The sequence below is a fragment of the Rhamphochromis sp. 'chilingali' genome (genome assembly GCF_963969265.1).
Source record: "Rhamphochromis sp. 'chilingali' genome assembly, chromosome: 1".
Lineage (NCBI taxonomy): Eukaryota > Metazoa > Chordata > Actinopteri > Cichliformes > Cichlidae > Rhamphochromis > Rhamphochromis sp. 'chilingali'.
This window is the reverse complement of record NC_137929.1, coordinates 23,275,667-23,297,190: the sequence shown is the minus strand read 5'-3', so window position 1 is coordinate 23,297,190 and position 21,524 is coordinate 23,275,667. Positions and strand designations below refer to the sequence as shown.

Sequence of the window (21,524 nt, the reverse complement as noted above, 5' to 3'; positions counted from 1 at the left end):
GTGCATTCAGCTAGTGAAGCTGTAGTAACACAGGAATGAAATGAATCAAACATAATCTTTGCTATTTGTGAAGAGCACATAGCAAATTGGCAAAGCCATTTAATTATGCAAGGATTGTGCACAAAATGCAGAGACTTGCATATTTTCTTAGCTTGTATAGCTTATTTTCCACAGTTGGGCAGCAGCAGTATCCAAACACTGAGAAGCCAGTCAGAGCAGAACATGTTATTCTCCTTCAACGCTTTAATATAGTGCATTTATCCAGCACTGAATTTGTCCCCTCAACCTTTGCAGCAGTTTCATACACTCTCACATGTTGCGACGCATATTTCATTTTTGTGAGGGGCGGGAGGAAAAAAATCCCTTTTGGTTTAATTTGAACCGTCAAAACAGCAGCGGCATCCCTGTGGGAAAGCAGCTCGCTGTGGTCCAAGCCGTGTCTGGCCGGTCTCCCGCTCTCGCCCGTGAACGCTGGTGGGCTTCTGCGTGACTGATTCGCAGCTGGGTGCTGTGACTTCTCTGCCTCAGATGCTCCGGGTCCAGCTTTAGTTTTTATCGCTGGCTTGGGCTGGTGGCTCCACGTGGTCTCCTCTCTCTGATCAATTCTCAGTTAATGCCATTTTGTATTTAAGAGCCCATCTTCATTCGTTCTTGGCAGGTACGCAAGAATCACGGCGCTGCAGACAGAAAAGATGAATGAAATATTTGTGCTGGATTAGTTAGGCTTGGTTTCTGTTCACTTTCCGTCAGCTCAGGCTCACCAGTGCCAGGCAGCACAGATGAACAGCATCTTGCCTGCCATAAGCGATAGTCATTGTTGACACCTTTTTTTGGCACCTTGTAGCTTCAAATCTAAACGATCAGAAAGCTGGCGTGTCAGTGAAAATGACTGCGAAACACTAAATTGTTGCAACCGTCTGCATCCTGTGACTGAACATAGCCACAGACGTCATTCATTGTAATTGAACTTGTTGTATTTATCATGTTAAATAAGAAATATTCTGACACTGGGTGACAGTATCTGCTCATTTTAATAACTGTGGTTGACACTCTCATTTTTGCTCCTTCATAATCACACTCGGAAGTATTCCCGAGGGTAAGAAAAGGGAATAATTTGGGCAGTAGCTGTCAACCGATAACAGTCAAAGGAGGAGGGTGCAGCTACGTGAGGCGCTGGATTCACAGCTCACTCGCAGGCTCTCCAAAGTTTTTCACGAGAAAATCACCTCTTCGTTACAAACAATTAAACCCTCACCATTCATATTTTCTCCTAATTTGACTAATTTAATTTCTGCCTTCATTAAGTGTCTCAAACGAGCTCCCGTCTATACTTCAAAAGAAGACATTTGAACATTTCCAAACACAGAGCGTCGCGATGGACGGAGTGACTGAGCCTTCATATAAAATTCAGCAAGTGTGACATTAACTGATACACTGAACTCGTTCATGTGTAACTGCTCAAAACCCGAGCGAGGACCGAAGGAGACCTGGGGGGAAAAAGACCTGAATATATTATTGTGGGACTGATGTTGAATATAATCCAAGGAGGCAGTGGAGCTTGTGCTGGGTTTGTTTTGCGTGTTAATAGGCTCTAGAGTTTGTCACTGATGCCGAGGTGTGCAGTTATTGGATGTGTCAGTTTATGGAGCTCTTTTGCTCCCTGACTGCTTACATTTCTGAATATAGGATGCAAATGTAGTTGGATTGGGTTATTATTATTATTAGCATAGGTAAACATGCTCTGTGTGCACTGTTTATATCCAGCACCTGAGCACTAGGGCTGGGAATCGTCACTGATTTCTAGAATCGATTCGATTCCGATTCACAAGGTCCCGAATCGATTCGATCCACGATTCGATTCAATTCGATTCGATTCGATTTTGAATCAGTCCGAAATATTATTATATGAACCATAATATATATAAAATTATGATAATTCACCTTGTATATGTACTGTCAAAAGAACCCTCTAAGCCTTGTGAATGAATTACATAAATTTCAAAATTAAGAACAGATACTAAAGCAGTTAAATAATGTAATTTTTAATTAACATTAGTATATATATTTTTTCATACATACATTTCAAGTGGATCAGGGATCCAGTGCAAATAGAACACATCTTTTGTAAACATCAGTAAAACCTCAGAGAAATAGTTTTGCTGTTAGTGTCTCACACAGCTTTTCTGAAATCCACTATTGTGTTTTGGAGACACACAGTATAACACAGCATGTACAAGTGAACTGACAGAAACTGACCGATCAGAAAATGAAAAACTGCCTTTTAAAATACTTCAAAAAATGAAAACATATTGAACAGTATTGTAAAACCTCTGTGAAACTAATGCAATTTAGCCTTATTTATAACTACCCTCTCACTTCTTTGAGACTGTAAGGTTTTTCTGCAAGAAGAGAAGCTGGTCTACATGTTGTGGAGTCAGGCAGCTCCTTTGTGCGGTAACAATGTCACCAGCAGTTGAAAACACTCGTTCAGAAGGAACACTGGTCCCAGGTATGGAAAGATACTGCTTTGCTTGTAGAGCCAAGAGAGGATACTCCCTTTCATGGTCCCTCCACCAGATCAAAGGATCCTCAGAAAGTGCAACAGGCTCAACGTCCCTGTATCGATTCACTTCTTCCTTTGCCTTCTGAGTTGGTGTTTTCTGTGGTGCTGTGGTTTTTGTTGAGTAGGCTGGCCCAAGGAGAAAAATTAATGCAGAGTCCTTTGACCTCTTAATTGGAGGGGCATAATCCACTTCATCAAAACCACCAAGAGAGATGTCAGGGACAGTTTCCTCAGATGTGTCACCATCAGACTGTCGCTGTAGAAAAATGAAAACTTAATTAATAAAGAAATTACTATTTATATTCTAACTCGAGTAGTGCAAAAAAACCAATAATTTTTTGTTTTTGTTTCTGTAACTCACAATAGCTGTGTCCACGTTCTCCAAACCTGCTGCTTCCAACACCAACTGAGAGAATGTGTTGTTACAGGTCTCTTTGGACAAGAATGGCAGGGCCTTAAAGCGAGGATCTAATGCTGATGCAATGTAGAGCTTGTCCTTTAGGGCCACATATCTTGAAAAGAGATTTTGCACATTTAACTCAGTTTATTATGTTGGATATACATGTGCATGGTTACATACACTCATGCAAGATCAGAAACATTAATATACGACTTTGTTTCCATAATTTATATATAAACATCTATAGATAGATAGATATAAAATCAAAAGGCCTATTACTAGACAAGAGGGCTTAACTAACATTTTTATAATATATAGATTTTTTCACTATAATAAGAATTTTCATGTAATACATGCATCCATACAGTTACACTCATTCATGGCATATACACACAATTCATAAACATACCTTGACTTCAAGTTGTCGTATACAGCAGTCTTGAGGTCTTTAATCAGTGAGGAGTCATGAGAGACACTGATCATCTTCTCCAGCAGCTGTGCATGCAGAGGTGCAATGATGGAAAGGGTCGGGGACTTTTCTTCAGACATAACCAGTGTGGCTGCTTTCAGCGGCTTCAAAGCTTTCACTATATCTTCTCCATCAGTTATGTCAGCCTCTGTAAGACTACAGAGATTACTGTCACTTCTCCTCACTTCAGGTGAGAGTAGAGCTGCAGAGATTGCTGGTTGTTGCTCTAGGAAGCGTTCCAGCATCTCCAATGTGCTGTTCCATCTGGTCACCCCATCAGTCACCAGCTTATGGGCAGGTAGATTCAGTATCTTTTGCTTCTCTTTAAGCTTGCGACTTGCAACAGTGCTGCGATGAAAAAAGGATGCTATGCGTCTCACTCGGCCAAGCAGCTGAGCAACAGCTGGAACTTTCAGTCCTGCTTGTGAAGCTAAATTGAGTGTGTGGGCAAAACAACCAATGTGCAACCAGCCCGTTATTTCTACAGCTCGCACCATATTTGCAGCATTGTCAGTTACGATGACTGGATTTTTGTTTGTAAGCTCCCATTCTTCGATTGCTTTGAACATAATTTCAGATAAATTAGCTGCTGTGTGGCTTGCTTCGGTGGTTCTTGTCTGTAAGACATGAGACACGAGTCTCCACTCCTGGTCGATATGGTGTGAGGTGATAGTCAGGTAGTTATCTGTTGCTCTGGATGTCCAGCTGTCACAGGTTATAGCGACTCTCTCTGCTGACTTGAGTGAGGCTGTAACATCGTGTTTCACTTTTTCATACATGTTTGGGATTACCACTTCACTCAAATGTTTGCGTGATGGTAAAACATAGCGTGGTTCTGGCGTATTAATGAGGTTTTGGAAGCCATCATTTTCAACAACGCTGTACGGACGTATATCTTTACATATGAAAGTTGCCACAGACTGGGTTATTTTTTGGGCACGTGGAGAAGTGGATGCCAACTTCATTGCAAATGCCTTTTCGAGTGAGCGTTGCTTGGTGTCGGCCGTTTTTGCTAGCGGGATATCTGGATGATGCCTCGTTAAATGATTTCTGAGATTTGTGGTATTTCCACAGTGCTTTACCTCCATTTTGCACATCTTACATACGGCTTTGCTTTTGTCCGGCTCTTCACTGTCTTCACAGTTCTTAAATCCAAAGTGTTGCCAGACATCTGCCTTTAGGCTCGGTGGCACATTCCCGGGAGTAGCCATGATGGTTCATGCGTCCAGGTCACTTAACTCTCGCGTGACTTCCTCATGTTAACCGCTTGCAAGTTTCATACGCGGCAAACTACATATGTATAAAAAAAAATCGATTTCCGGATTTAATGAATCGATATCGTTTTATTCCAGTTAGAATCGATTTTAATCGATGAATCGATTTTTTAAACCCACCCCTACTGAGCACATTGTGATGTAAATTGTGCAATTTGTGAACGTAATCCGACCTCAATCCATACCAGGTGTACGTTGGAAGTTTGAGCTAAGGAGCATCCCGGAGCCACGTACACGTATTACCGTCGTCCCTCGTTTATCGCGGGAGTTCTAAAAATAACCCGCGATTGGTGAAATCCACGAAGTAGCCAGCTTTATTTTTTACAGTTATAACTGTTTTAAGGCTATAAAACCCCTCACTACACACGTTATACACTTTTCTCAGGCAGGCATCAACATTTTCACACTTTTCTCTCTTTTTTAAACACTCAAATAAGTTCAAACCTTCATAGAAAAATAAGTCCAGTATAGAATAAAACCAAAGATCAAACCGTGTTTTAGGTCCAGAACATGGGAATAGAGCAGCTGCCAGAGAATTCAACATTAATGAATCAAGGGTACGGAAGTAGAGGAAGCAAGAAGAGATGAGTTGAGTAAAGTTTGACTTATCTGACTGTTTTTTTTTTTTTTTTTTGCTTAATGCACCTTATAATCCAAAAAATACAGTAACTTCTACCTTCCTTTAGCACGTCCAGAAGTCCAACTTTTTGTGTGATGGTTAGCATCTTCCTCTGCCTTTTGGGTGCTACTGCAGGTGCCTTTGACAGCGCAAAACATTTCGTCGACGTTGTTGTGTTTGTTGGAGAGAAAACTTACAAACATACAGTACAGCACTTCAGAGTCAGACTGCTAGTGATCGAAGATTTATTTAAATTTGACAAGCTGAATGCAATCTGTACTGTACAGGAGACGGGACGGAGGAGATTGTTGGAAATTGGTCTACAGCCAACCAAAAGCATGCAAAATTGCGCAAAAAAAGCTGCAAAACAGCAAAGCTGCGCAAGGTGAACGCCCTTATGGCAAGGGACCACTGTATTAGAATCTGACAAGACACTATAGATGTGTAAATGTCTGTACAGGCTAGCAGCTAGCTGAGAAATGAATGCAAAGTCTGCATGTTCTCCATGTTCTTCTTCCTATATTTACATTTATTGCTCCCACCTCAGGCACGTCTGTGGTTTGTAGTGATGCATTTTGGTTCACTTGGTGTTCATTTGGATTTTTCTCTGTTCAAAGAAACCAAATCATGGAGAAAAGCTACAAGACTTAGCTAATGCTAACCTACCTCCCATTGCTGTTAATATTATAAAAGCTGCCGTGTAAACAGGAGAGAGGTTGTAGCTGGCTTCATGTTCAGTGCAGCTATACTCGGCGCAGTGAAGAAGCTACAAAAAGGTTGCGTAAAGCGGCACACTTCCACCTGCTGGCATACAATGTTAAATAATGCCCCACAACAAAAATCATAGCATGGAAGTTTACACCTGTTATGGGTTATAATATTCTCCATTCCATTGTTTAAGCTGTCTGTGGCTAACACACATGGATTGGCAAATTCATCCAGACTCTCAGAACTGATTTGGTAACTTAGCTGATTATTTTAGTTATTTTATTGGCTCATTTTATAAACTAACCACTGCCAGACTTGTTCAGGGTACCTAACGTACAAGTAGGTAACATTATCTCAATGGTAGTTGCTGCTAACAAATTCATTTTTTATTTAACAGTCACTCGTGTAACGACTGACTTGTCTAAAACAGCAATAATCAACATGCGGGCAGTTAGCCAGTTAGCTGTAATTTAGCTAGAACCCTATATCTGATACATGATAGCGCACTGTCTTCTGCATAGAGCTCAGCCCTGATCTGTGAGGTGCTGAATGCTGATTACAGTTCGCTTAACTGCCGTGGGTATCATTAATTAGTAACAATGGCTCTCTGGATGTTACACAGGGCTCCTTTGTGACACTGAATTGATGACCGAGGAGAATTTGAGCCACCTCTTTTGGCCCGTTTTATTGAAATACATCATCTTTATGTGGCTTCTCAAACAAATGAGCCTCACTGCTTCTCTAAAATGTAAAAGTAAAACTGCAGCCTGGCTTTTTCCCCCTCGGCGATAATTGCCTGTCATTTAGTAGGACATCATATCACAAAGTAACTGGCATCAAAGCAGCAATGTGGAGCTGGAACACACTGACAGCTTCTTGCATCCCCTCTCTCTGCAGGTGGTTTCAGACACACCATGTCTGCCGTCACTCTCAGCCCTGTTTCTTGCTCCTATTAATCACATTTTATGTCTCTCTCTCTCTCACACTCACACTCACACACACACACTCTCACACACACACACACACACACACACACACACACACACACACACACACACACACACACACACACACACACACACTAAACACCTGGCTCAGTGATGTGAGACATCCCCTCCAATCAGATTAAATTGGAACTTCTCAATTCCTCTCCTTCTGAAAGCCCTATTTTGGAGCTAATCTCCTGACTCGATATGAATTCATAAACAGCGCGGCGTCAGAATGGCTCACCTTTCAGCGGCGGGGTTGTCTCGGATTAATCCGGCTATTAGCGTGCGAGGTGAGGCTGCGAGAAGCAGCAGTTGAAAAGCACAGATAACATCCAGGTTGAGACTATATTAGTCAGGAGTCATTTGTAACGGACTGAATTGCTCCTTGCGGGATGTGGCTGCTTTTAAAATGATTTTCATGGCGCGCTCTGCAGCAGTATTAGAATTTTATTGTCTGGAATAACAGAGAGGTCACGCAGAGGTGGATTCTCAGAAAAAAAACATCACTTTCTGAGACAAATGACATCCCCTCCCACTACTGCACAAAGATGGCCTGAAATAAGAACTTGGATGTACCTCATTAGTTAATCTCCCAGAAGCATTCACAGTTGAAATTGGCTGGTTTGATGTGAATACAGTGATTAAAAAAGCTAATGGTGTAATTACATGTTTATGTCATGGTTTAACGTACTAGCAATCAGTAATGGTTTAAGTGTCAGCGTTCCTTAGGGCTGTATCCACGTGTACAATAGTGCTGGAAACAGGAAGTCCTTAAATGAGGAATGTCACAAATGAAATGTTCTTGCAGATAAATAAGCGTTAAAAATAAATGTGTGAGGATGGTATTATTAGCATTACCTACATCTCAGTTGTTAGTGCAGTCAGGTTCATGTAGGAATCCTCGGTTTATTTAGAGGAATCACATTTTCCAGAGAGATTTGCAGAGCTATGGGTGGGTGTATGAATCTGCAGAGGTGTGTGGCAGAGTATTTGCGCTCTGCTATGAGAGAGGATGTCGTTCCCATGTTGCCTGCGCTCTGCTTCAGGGAGGCTCTCTCAGCAGCGTCCCTTTGTACTGTAGCTTTGTTCTGACACCTGAATGCACCATTGTGTAATGCAGAGAAGAGTATTTCTCTTAAAGACGTGTCTGAATGTGTCTTCACTCTCTAACGCTGTACACTTTGAAAACTTTGGCTTGAACTTTGCTTCATTTCAAATCAAGATATCTCATATTTTAATTGGTCTGTTTAGCATGTAAGTCCACAGTGCACTGATGCAATTCGATCAATTTGCACTCGTATTACGTGCTGATGTGTTCAGTTGTTGACAAAGACAGATGACAATGACAGAATGGAGTCGTAGTATAAATAAATGGCTATTGATTTTGAAATCCTAGTAAATTAGTTTGTGTGTTTAAAAAAGAATAAAATGAAATAGTCGTGATATTTATTCTACTTTTTAGGCAGGAACCTGATTGAAAGTGGTACCCTGCCCTGCTGAATGTATTGTTAAAGTAAGCACATCTGTATGTAAATGCATTTGAATCTCCAAGTTTAAATCATGTTTCACCTAAGCCTCTTTTATCATGATCAAAAGTGGACCTCTGCTTTTTCACGCTAGTTTTATTTTCTTTCATTCAGTTTCGTTTGGGCCCACGTCCCTCTAGAACAGGGGCGGGGAACTCTAGGCCTCAAGGGCCGGTGTCCTGCAGGTTTTAGAGATCACCCTGGGTGATTAGTTAATTACCAGGCCTCTGGAGAACTTCAAGACATGTCGAGGAGGTAATTTAGCCATATAAATCAGCTGTGTTGGATCAAGGACGCATCTAAAACATGCAGGACACCGGCCCTTGAGGCCTGGAGTTCCCCACCCCTTGTCTAGAAGCTGCCACTTGGCAGCCATCCTGAAATGCCTCCAGACACTCCTTTGGGCTTATTTTGAAGTATTCTTTTAAATGTAACTTTAGTGCTCACAAAAGCAAATACTATAATTGTATGTAGTAACACTGGTCAAATGTAAAACCCTCTAAAAGTGTGCTAATGGAAACACTGGGGAAAACAGTGGTTGGAGACTGAGGTTGAAGTGGTTGCTTCTAAGATGGGGACCTGTCTGCAACCACTCACAGCACACTTCAAAAGGGGCTTTGGTGCATGAGATGACCATAAGAGGGAGCCAGTCTGCAATCAGTGCTCAGTTAGATGGGGGCAAGTTGACAGTTACATGCTAATAACATCAGTCAGACAGGTTGGACATGTGGGGAAGCTAACTGCTATCAAATAGTCATTTCACAGACCTAGAATTGAGTCTAGAGTAGAAATAGCTCTTAACGGAAAAATTTTCCTTTAATAGAAATCTGCATTCAAAGACATTTCTTACAGATTAGGGTTAATCCGACGCTGTGAAACCAGCCGAGACTGTCTCCATTTCAGTTCTGTTCTCAACCGTGTGTGCTCGCCTATAGACTCACACATCACAGTGTGTTGTGCGAGTCACGTGTGCCCGCATGTTTACTGGCAGATGCCCAGCGAAGCAGCGTGCGACTGTCGATTTGAGAGTTTGGTATTAAAAAGTCGACTGTGTTCTTTGGAACAACCTCAAACTCCCCACATCCAGCGTGGAGACTGAAGAGTCCTCACTAATTGATGCAGTTTCTCCTCTGTGCTCTGGTCTCTAAGCGAAGCTGGAGAGATAAGATGCTTTTTATTCTTTTTTTTTTTCATCACTCTTTTCCTCCTCTCGCCTATTTGACCCATTTTATCAGTGGCAGATAAAACCAAACAAATCAGAGGAGCTGGAGCTTCAAACTTTTTGCCCTTTGGCTGGCGTCTCTGACACTGTCTTTTCTATTTCTTCTTCACTTTGATCTGCCCATTTACCATTTTCTACCCTTTCCCCCTGTCTCTTTCTGTCTTTTCAGGTTTGAAGTTCTGATAATCAGTTGGTCACACTGTGCCCACTGTTATAACTGCCTGGCTAATATTGTGTCAGCCCCTCTTTGATGCCAAAACATCCCCGACCCGTTAAGGCAAGGGTGGGGGAACTCCAGGACTCAAGGGCCAATGCCCTGCAGGTTTCAGAGATCACCCTGGGTCAACACACCTGAATCGAGTGATTAGGCCTCAGACCTCTGGAGAACTTCAAGACATGTTGAGGAGGTAATTTAGCCGTTTAAATTAGCCCTATTGGATCAAGGACACATGTAAAACCTGCAGGACACCGACCCTTGTGGACGTTCCCCCACCCCTACGTTAAGGCATGGGCTCCTCTAGACCCCTGAAGGTTTGCTGTCCTACCTGACACCAAGATGTTAGCAACAGATCCTTTAAGTCCTGTCTAAGTCTTGAGGTGGGACCTCTTTGGATCAGACAGGTTTTTCCAGCTCATCCCAAACATGCTCAATTGGATTGAGATCTGGGAAATTTGGAGGCCAAATCAACACCTCAAAATAATTGTTGTGCTTCTTAAAGCACTCTTAAACCGTTTTTGCTTTATGGTAGAGCACATTATCATATTAAAAGAGGTCACAGCCATCATTGAATACCGTTGCCATGAAAAGGTTACATGGTCTTCAACCATGTACGTACGTGATGTGTGTCAAAGTAGCATCCACATGGATGGCAGGACCCAAAGTTTCAGAGTTCTCACTAATGTTACGCCTGATCGGTGCATGTCAGTTGATGATGTGTTTTGCACTGTAGCGAGCACGATGGACCAATGCTTGACCCCCGTATGGTATCATCAGTTGGCTACAACAATATGAGGTTTCTGTTAGCAGGATGTTTGCTGAAAATCCACTGTTACAGGTTAAGTGCTGGAAAACTCCTCTGTCAAGATGGCTGATAAACAGACTCGATTACTGAATTACCTGTTTAAAACTAGTAACACTATCACCTTTAGGAAGGCTGAGGGCGGCTGGAGATGCAGAGGACTTTGAGTGTTTTACATAAAGTCCAACAGGAGCATCTGTCTTAGGAGTGAGCGGCACTTGTCTAGTCGGAGAACGAATGGAGCTCGTAGAGTTAGATGGGCCGATTCTGCTGAGAAATGTGAAGATCTAAAGACGAGCTGTCACGTACTTCCTGCTTTCCTTCTTCTCATCGACAGCTCACCCTGTGGTGCTTTCTTTTTCCCCCCTCCTACTTCTCAAAGCAAATCACCAGAGAGATCCTCATCAGCAGTTTTGACTTTGACTCACACGCTAGTCCCATGTTCATTTTTCCTCCAGTTTCCAGCCAGTTTTGTTAATACTTTATAGTTAATCTAACTCTTTGGCCTTTTTCATGTAAAGTAGCACACAGCATGTGGTGGTGATGCTGCTGCTGCATTGGTTCTCATCAGCTGTTCCTGCTGTTTCTATATTTATTATTTATATGACACGATTCTTTAATTTTTACTAGGAAACCAGCCAGATAAACCACATTAAATTTAACAGGTTACATCACTGGAAGACCTAAGAAAGGCTTTCTTTATACCACTTTGTGTTAGCGAATTATTAGCTTCATCGTTTGGCTGATACGGTGGCCGTGAGACGTCAAACAGATAGTTTTGTTTTTTTTTTTAAAGCAAAAACCACAACGGAGGTCGCGTAAAACACAATCACAAAAAAAGCTAAAACAATGGAAGTGTTTCTGGGGACACGATAATGTAGTAAGTATTTTTGTAGTCTTTTATTCAACTTCTAATGTGCTTTTTTTGTGCTTTTTTTCTCATTGCTGCTGTTTTTTTTTCCAGTCCATTTGACCTCTCAGGGGCACCGTAGGCTTATCTCTAGGGCTCCACCATATCATGGCGCCTGTGATAATAATACATTTTTATGTATGCATTTGCATTCACTTGTCCACACAACAACTAGACGAGCCCAGGCATGTCTGAAACTGAGAGCTGCGTGGCAGTCTCCAATAATTTGGTAAAAAGGGCACTATTTCAACAACCTCTACCAAAGCGCTGCACTTCATAAAATATGCAGGAAAACTGTTTCTGCTTAGGGTGGAAATAACACACTTAGGCAGAAATGCATCATATATAATAGCAGATCATGATGTGTGTAAACAAATTACTCCACCAAGCGTCGCTGGAGTACTCACTCGTTATGATGGGAAGATCAAACTGTAGATGGAAATTCCTGGTGCGGTTACGTGGTGGAAAAGCCAGGTTTTAAGTAGCTGCTCAAAAAGCTAAGTATACAAGATCCACAATAGAAAATATTTTTAAATTTCAGAATATGTTGTAGGTGCGTTGGAAGAAAAATTCCCCAAAAGGCAATTAAGTGAAACTCCCACAAACTGTCTTGCTTCCTGGTAATAAATTTAAGCCATTATATTCTAATCAGGTACCTGATGAAGGTAAAAAGGACAGAAGTGTTGTAATTTTTTAATAAATGTATTAGCGACAGTGTGTGGAGTTTCATTTAATTGTTTTGGGGGAGTTTTATTATGTGACAATATTGTGTAGATGGTACAAAAGTTACATTGTTAAGTTACTTTCACTATTGTTGTTAAAGTGTTGCTGATTCTATTCTCACATTAGACTCCTGTTCTGTCTGTCTGTGGATGAAGCTGATTGGAAAATGAGTCGATGTTTTTGCTTTATCAGTTTGAAATACTTTATGGATTAAGCACAATTTCTCTTTGTGTATAAATTATATTCTATAATTGTCCAATAATATTGTAGTTTTCAGAGGGAAAGCTGGTAAACTTAGCAGACTGTCACTGGCTAATATTGTAACTGCAGCTGTCCAACTTTTCTGATATGACATCTGTCCTGTGTCTTTGGGTCTCTGCTTGTACCAGCACCGGTCATATACCTGTGATAATGCGTAGAGTAATCTAGATATTTGCCTTGCACACAGGTACACGCACATGCGCACACATGGCTCTACGTGAAAACATCACATACCACTGAGGTTTTGTACCCATGTAACAGGATGAGAGGATCACATTAGGAGCTTTGCGCCCCCACCCATGGCCTGCTGGCTTGGTCTGATGCCCCCGTTGCAGCTATCTCCAGCTGCTTTACTGCCCTGTGGGGATAAACACTCTCAGGTTCAACCTCTAACAATCTCTTCCCTGCGAAGTGTTTTTGAAATATTTGTGCTTTACCTTTGACCTATAGTAGCTAGCAGGGAGCTTCACACCAGTGCAGTTTTGGCTGTATGATCAAGGCTTTCTCAGTTGCACTTTACAGCTGGCAAAACATAATTTAGTTGACTCCAGCACTGCAGCTCCCAGGGGCCTGGAGCCTGTAACATATACAGCACAGCTAAGTAGCCATAAAGGGATTTGAGGGCTCGAGTTTCTCTCGTATAAACTGTCCAAATAACAGTGAGGAATTCTTTTTATCACTCCTGATGCAGCCAGGACTAAAATACAATGAGGATATAATGAGATGATCATCTGATTACTGATATTTATCACCCCACCTTCATCTTATATATGCACTTAGCTAACAAAACTATAAAACATTTATCCTTTTTTCTTTAGCTCGTTACCTGGAGATGTGTAAAAGGATCTTTGTTTGTGTCTGTTTATTCTTCATGTTTGTGTAGCATATGTGGGGCTGGGATTGAGATTTTTCAGTCCTACATGTAAGAACTGAATTGTTCATTAGGGTCTAGTGCAGTGCTCATGCAGGACTCTTTGACAAACTCACACATCTGTGAGCATCTACAAGTGTAATGAAATCTGACAGAGAACAAGGAAAAGAAGAGCAGGACCTATTTAATTAGCTTCTCTTCCTCTTGCTCAATAATTCTAGGCTTAGTTCAGAAAGTGGACCAGCGCCTCCCGGTGGCCAACGAGTACCTGCTGCTCTCTGGCGGGGCCCGTGAGGGCGTCTTGGACCTCAACCCCGAGGATCTTGGGGACTATGCCAAAGGGGCCGACTTTGACCTGGACTTCACCCTGTTGGTGCCCGCCCTTAAGCTTCACGACCGCAACCAGCCAGTCACTCTGGACATGAGACACTCCCCGCCCTGCCACTCGTGGCTCAGCCTTCGCCTCTGTGACTCCAGCATCCTGTCCCGCTGGAGCATCTGCTGCCAGGAGGAGAATGGGCATCCCACTGAGGAAGAGGAGGAGGAGGAGGAGGAAATGGGTGAGTTGCAAAAAAAAAAAGGATAATCAGAGATGAAACTGGGATGGAGAATTTCCTAGACGGAGAGGAGGACTGTGTGTGAGCTGACTGAATCGAAGTCGTGTCTCTCATAACTTGATGCACGGTGTTGTGATACAATTTTAAATAAACTGAGCGACGTTTACGAGTGTAACACCTTTTTTACTCACGTCTCAGCCTCTCTCATCCTTTAGGTCACAGTTTACACTGTATAGCACAGAGGAAATAAAGGGGAAACACGTAAACAGTGGAAGATCAATTAAATCTATTTAATGAAGTTTACAGCCTTGAGGCCTGCTCCCAATGATGTTGCGACTTATGCACGTCCTGCGGGAGCAGTTTCAGCGGCTGCAGTAGTTTTTAATTTGCCCGCGATTTTTATGTGACAAATGACGCGTTCAGTGGGAACGGGCCATTAGCGTGCCCGGAGTATTTGTCTGAAATTGGCTTCCGTCGGGACCCTGAAACTTTGGCGCCGTAAATATGTGATGTATTGAGTGTCCTACTTTTTTAGTGTGTATAAACAGCCCCACAAGATTACTGTAGCAGGCTGCAGCGTCTCGAGTAAAGTGAACAAGAAGTACAGAAAACGATAACAACGGTCTTCCAGGTCTTGTGGGGTTCTGGCTAAGCACCTGAAGTGATGAATGTGAGATCTTCGGGCTCTGTGACTGCACGCTGTGAGATAAATGTATAGAAGCAGTGACTCATCCTGCCTCACTCCATCCCTTCCCCGCTCAGGTAAAGGCTCCATCCCCTCCCTGGGCTCCCCTCAGTCTCTGGATGGATGCTACTTCTCTCCCGCCCTGGTGACGGACTGGTTCTGGGGGGTCGTGAGCGAGGCTGTAGAGGAGCTGAGGCGCAGCCCCCAAAGAGGCATCCCCACCCCAGACCGCCTGGAGAGAAACGGACCCCTCACTACTATTATCCTGCAGGTACAGCTTCGGCTCTTCTTTCGGTGATAAACTGAAGCCCTCTTTACGCCTCAGTCAATAAAGAACATCAGGGCTGTTTAACTTTGCAGCTGTGAGAAAATTGCTCCTATTCATGGGACGTTTATGTGGAGTGAAATCATTATTGCAGAGGATTGTAGTCAAATGTTAAAATCATTTTTTTTCGCGCCCTGTTTGTAATTCAGCACCGAGTGTGTGACATTTAATATTCCTCCACACTCTCCTTCCTGCAGGCAGGCTCGAGCCGGGTGCTGTACGACCTTCTGCCGGTGGTGTCGTTTCGAGGCTGGCCCGCTGTGGCCCAAGGCTGGCTGACTGCCAACCACTTCTGGGATGGTAAAATCACAGAGGAGGAGGCCATATCTGGCTTCTATCTGCTGCCCTGCTGCTCCCCGCTGGGTGGTCGGCCCGACAGGGAGTGGAGACTGGCGTTCTCACGCAGCGAGGTGAGGGAGATTGTTACCGTAGTAACAATTTTCTTTGTTTCCAATGTTCTTTTTCATTTATGCTCCATTTTTATTTCACTCTTATTTGCAAAATTGGGTATCATTTTATTGATACTCTTATTGATAATACTCTTCATAATCTTTGTGTGTAACACAAGGATAAAGAAAATGTAGCATTTTTAGCACTTAGAGGTATTTTTACTTTTGAAGAATGAGAATTATTTTGCATCCTTTCTGCTCGCTGATTCAGTGCTGGTGATTTTAAGGCAGCTCTTCCACACATGACGACAGGCGAGGCAAAGATGATGTGTTACTTAACCCTGACTTGTTTTGGAGACAGAAAATTGATGCCTCAAAGTAAGTTTCAGAAGTGAAAATATGCTGACTCTTTTTAGAGTCAGCATATTACATTATATGTAATCATAAAGCAGCCTGTGACAATATCTGACAGAAAGAGTCACTGCAAGTCTGTCTATGTAAGTCGCTCTATTGCGGTGTGGACAGGTCAGCGTCTCTCTCTGTGGCTTCAGAGAAGTAAACACTCTGTGGGAAACTTTTGTTGCCAGCTGACGTGTTGAGATCAACTCGAGTAAGGCTGTGTTGCCTTCTGCTAGTTCTCTGTGTGCTCTACTCCATCTCTCACCATGTCTCTAAAACACACACAGCCATATGTGGACATCTGGTACCAGAAAGAAACTATTGAAAGAAGCTAGCACGACCAAACTAGACTGTAGAGGTGATAAATTAGAGAGAAACAAGTGCACATAAATGAGGAATCTAAGTAAAAATCAACAGCAGCTCCCTGCACTCTTTCCTACTAACTGGTCACTCATTGGCTTTTGTTTCTTCTGTTACAGGTTCAGCTGAAGAAGTGCATCCCCTTCCCCATGGCCCAGGCGTTCCAAGCAGCCAAGGCCGTCCTATCTCGTATCCTGGCCCGTCCACGAACAGGCCTCAGCCTCTACCACCTGCGCACCCTTCTCTTCTGGGCCTGTGACCGGCTTCCTGCTGCCTACCTGTCCTGCCCGGACACCGACACACCCGGCCGCCTCCTCCTGGGACTCCTGGATGATCTGGCTCATTGCATCCTGGGTAAAAACTGTCCAAATTACTTCCTGCCCCAATGCAACATGTTGGAGCATCTGACAGACGGCCAGGCACTCCTTGTCGCCAGGAAATTGGCCCACGTGCGCTCGGATCCCAGCGAGCACCTGCGGGCGGCTCTGGACCAAGCCCAGCAGGCGGGCCAGCTGAAGAAGGAGCTGACAGCAAGCACTAACGGCCACAACTCCCCCGGGCATCACTCGGCCAACGGCATCATCTCACCTTCAGAGGACAAGCTGGCGCAGCGGCTCCAGCAGCTGGTCACAGAGAACCCTGGGAAATCCATATCCGTCTTCCTCAACCCCGATGATGTCACCAGGCCACACTTCCGCATCGATGACAAGTTCTACTGACGCAGACACGCTGCAGGGAAGACGTATGGAATTAAGTGTGTTTAGCTAACAAACACACTGAAGAACGCTGTGCACACGCTCCTGTTTGACCATCCTACGGCGATGAAGCCGTGCTGCTCGACTGACTCTTTAAACCAAAAACACTCATTTCTCACTACTGAAAAAAACGAAACAAAAAACGTCCAGTTTACACGACGTTGCATAATGGACATGATGTCACCAAGCTGTTGCCACGGAGATGGCCCTCTCCTAACGAGCTGGCCTTAACAAGACTTATCAGCTGGTGCTGAAGACAAGGGCCGGGCTTTAGTCACGAAAAATAAGTCCAGTGGAGATGAACACAAAGTGTGTGTGTGTGTGTGTGTGTGTGCGTGTACATGTTCGCCCAAGAGTTTTCATCCATTACTTACACTTCTGAAGTCAGCGGGAGAAAAGCTCCATGTTTGGTGCATTTCTCCCTTTTTTATTCCAGATCAGAGTGGGCGATAGCTGAATTAGAAAGGAAAAACAAGGTGTGACTGATGTAACTGAATGTAATGTTGTAAGGAGAACTGCCGAGTCTTTATAGTCTCTTTTCTCTTTAAGCTATATTTTAGCCCTTTTTTTTTTTTTGACCCTCATGCCTCAATTTATGACTTTTTTTCCTCCTCACTTTAAAAAAAATCTTTCTCAGGTATGCACAACCCTGTTTTTGTAGGTCTATGATTATAATGTTTCATGTCAAATACATTTCATGGGGTGATGGAATGTACCAAAGAGCTACGTTTGAGCAGAACAAACACGTTTTAACATGTGTCGACATCGTACTCCACACGGTCAGAATGTTTGTTTGCCTTTTATCCTTTGAAAGTCTCACACCGGCATGTAAAATGGTAAAAGTGACCCTAAAATTATAGTTAAAATGTGTGTAAAAAGTGGATCAAATACAAAGTGCAAAACTTGCAGCAGAACAAGATTATCGGAGCACGGTGACAGTTTGAGAAAGTAATGGTTTCAAAATATGAAATTATAAGTTTGAGTCTAAAATGTTTATGATTTAAAACTCATAAAGCTATATATAATTAGAAGAAACTAGGAGTAGGGAAAAGGGAGCAGGGCCTTTAAAATAAATGTAATAAATGAATGAAAAACATTTAAGTTCTGGTAGGTAATCGGCAAAGAAAGGCAATTTAATTTTTTCCAATACCAATATAAAAGTAAAGCTGACGACTGTCAGTTTTCATGCAGTGATATTACCATGAAACTCCTATAAGTCATATTAGTGCAATGATAATGTTTCAAGTTGATTTAGGGGAGCTATGCAGCTCTTTAGTTGTTTTGCACCTCTAATTTTATTCCTCTGTCACAGTGAAAACTGTTCATGCAAACGATAATGAGAAAGGAGTCAATAGCTAAAGTGTGCCAGACGTTTTATCTCATTAGCGCTTGATTTCTTGCTTACTGACTGACTGTTAGCAAGTTGTTAGAAGCCATTTTTTCCCTCCGCTTTAGTAGAACTGAAGCGCATCAAATGATATCCCACAAAGAAAAACAACACAGTGAGAAGAAAGGAGAAAGAACCTGGGTGAGCTATTGTAACTGACTAGTGCTAGCATGCCTTGGGTGCTTGCTTTTAGCTGTTAGCGTACAGTAGTACACTGCCTCTTCCAGAGCCACAACAGTTACTTCACTATGGTACTGAAACCAGTATGTACATTATGAACTACTGTTTGATTATAAAAAAGGAAGCTTTTTTTTCTTAAAAACTAAAAGCATCTGTTAACTTTGTTAATTTAAGACAGCTGGCACACAGCTAGCATCTGTAGCATTACCTTTCTCAAGTCAAAAAGAGTAAAATAATGTAAAAAGAATGAGAGGGAGACTGTCAGTCAGCTAAGCTATTGTCAAAGATGTGGCTCAGCTTTGCCATTTCACTTGCTGGTGTGAGAATAAACTAAAATTCAAGCAGTTCAAGAATTTAAGAAATTGCTGGTACTGCTAAGTTATCACTGTCTAGATAAATCCATAAAACTTTAAGCTTTTCAGTTTTGACTTTTGAGTGCTATGGTAGGCACTTTAAAAGGGGATTAGGAAAACTGAGAATACAAAAGGTGACTATAAAGCAGCAACTATACTCTGCTTGTTGTGTGATGACATATGGACCCTGTTTCCAGGTCCATTTAGTCAGTTTTGTGCATGACGGCACTCGTCTCGCTGCTGTACTTCTCCATAAAGTACCCCTCTGTACTTTATGGATAAAAAGTACTCACCCCAAAGCATATCTAATTCATTGCCTTTGCTGCTGTGTTGATATTCGCATAACAACACTTCTGTAGTCAGCCAGCCTGACTTCACTAACACTCCTTTTTGTTTAAAGTTATAGCTTTTGTATACTTTATGAACACTTCATCAAGTAGCTAGCTAGCTAGCTAACTTCACTAAACTTTGGACGTCATCTTTTTAATGACCGCCTGGATGCTACACATGATTGTACACAGTTAATTGGAGTTGAATGAATTTGGGCCGTTTTAACCCTCAAAGCTGCCTAAAAGCTGTTTACTTTTGGGAACCGAAGGAGAATTTGGACGCAGAAATAGATAATTCTTTTTTGGCGCTATTGTGTACTACAGCCACCACTAAGTCTACATACTCCAGTACATCTCTTCGTTTTAAACATTGTGTAAGCACATCCATTCACGTACTGTAGGGGAAACACACAGTTTAGTGTCTATTTTGGAGGCTATTTTTGACTTGACTGCTTCTGGTAATTGTCGCGTCTCCTCCGCTTGACTAGTCTTTTTTTTAATGAGCTTCATGTGCTTGTATATGCGCCGACGTGTGTGTTCACTGAGAGACGAACCTTACAGCAGGGTGCAGACAGACACCCAAATGGTGACTGTGTAATTTCCCCCCTCCGTGGGTGCAGGTGATTTGAAGTTGGCCTTTTAACTTCATCCCACTTCTTCTGGCAACTTGCTGGTCCAAACACACACACACACACACACAAAGCTCTTTATACTTGGTATCACTCCAGCACACTGTTTACTCTGTTAGCAGACGCTCTCCTGCAGCGCCACTTCGCTGATTTGATTACAAGCCGCTGCAGCAGAAGCGAGAAGCAAATCCAGATCACTTCCACTTACATGGATTTAGAGAGAGTTTGTTTTGCTTAAGTGAATTTGAGACTGCATGGCTAAATTTTGATTCAATTAGTTGACCCGACACTGCAATGCTGCTTTCAGTGTTGGGTACAAAACACAACAAGCACACGAGTGGGTACAAGTCTCCTTAAAAATCAGGGTGGTGGTTGATTTTAAACTACTGGTTAGAATGTTTCAGGTGTCCTGTGTTACACTGTCAGCTATTGTGAACTTACTACTGAATGATTTTTAAAAGTAAATAATATGTGTGCGTGTGTGTGTGTGAGCCTGAGGAAAACCAAAGTGTGTTGTCGAGGCTGTACAGAATGTCTCAGCATGGTGTGTATTCAGCTGTTAAGGTGGACTGGGTTTTCAGCACTTTCTCCAAGATGGGCCGGATTATGGCTGCCCAGACAAGATTTGATCACAGCGTTTATTTATTGGAGCGTAGAGATGTGTTAACGGTACGTTCGACGTCCAACTGAGAGTGTTGGAAGTTTAAAACGTGTCACACCTTAACAGGCCTAGTTAGAGATTACTAGACACTGGAAACAATCAATGTTTTTACCTGAATTGTTGAATTGTACACATAAAATCTTTGGGGTATTAGTATTGATTCATAGACATGCAAACAACACCCCCGAATCAAACGGCCTGTGTGTAGATTTATTGTCGATGTAAAAAACGAGGGATTGAGTCACTATCTGCTCTCCAGGAATGAAACACCTGAACACATCACTGTCTTCTCTTTGCTATTCTCTTAATTAAAAGAAAAACTTTTGGTTATTAAAACTTTTGAATGTATCTTCCATATCTTTCTAATTTGTTCCCTACTTGAGATCAGTCACCCTTCACTGTTATCTAAGCAGATGTAGTGTGCTCTATGCTCAGGCACTGAGATAAGCATCTGCAGCGAGTCAGTCCACAGTTTGAGAAATTGAATTTCATATCTCTTATTACTTGAGTTCTTTCTCTATTTTTTTCTTTCTCTCTTTAAAAAGAAAAAGCAAGTTTTCATTTCTCTCTATGCTGACTGATTTGCTTTATTTATTACCGTTTATGTTCTCGGGGTTTATATTGATTGATCTTAAAGCTTTAGCATGAAATAAAACATTACTTTTAAAATGCTACCACGTGCTGTTCTTTGATTATGTGTGCATCATTTTTATAAGGATAAAACAGTGCTTGTGTTTCCCTGTGACTAGTCTGCAGTCTAACAGAGCACGGCAGGCTTTAACATCAGCTGCAACACGCGTTTAATCCAACAGAGGGCACCACAGGACAGCGTTTACAGCCAGGCCGCTACAGACCCGCCCCACTGCTGCTCTGATAAGAAGCTGATGTTGGATTCTGTCAGTGTCGGTACGCTCTCGTGATGAATGTCAGATTAAAACTGGTGCTAACCTTGCAGCCACAT

At 42.5% G+C, this 21,524-nt stretch overlaps 1 protein-coding gene across 1 annotated transcript in view; it reads left to right on the top strand.

The window, feature by feature from the left end:
• tmem102 (transmembrane protein 102) overlaps positions 1-21,237 on the top strand; it is a 30,765-nt gene extending 9,528 nt beyond the window's left edge. The window contains exons 3-6 of the mRNA XM_080896412.1: positions 13,776-14,114; positions 14,874-15,067; positions 15,319-15,531; positions 16,389-21,237. Coding sequence (XP_080752538.1) covers positions 13,776-14,114; positions 14,874-15,067; positions 15,319-15,531; positions 16,389-16,988 — 1,346 coding nt within the window. The 3' untranslated portion in view covers positions 16,989-21,237. The remainder of the gene's footprint in view (positions 1-13,775; positions 14,115-14,873; positions 15,068-15,318; positions 15,532-16,388) is intronic.
• Positions 21,238-21,524: the final 287 nt, after the last annotated feature.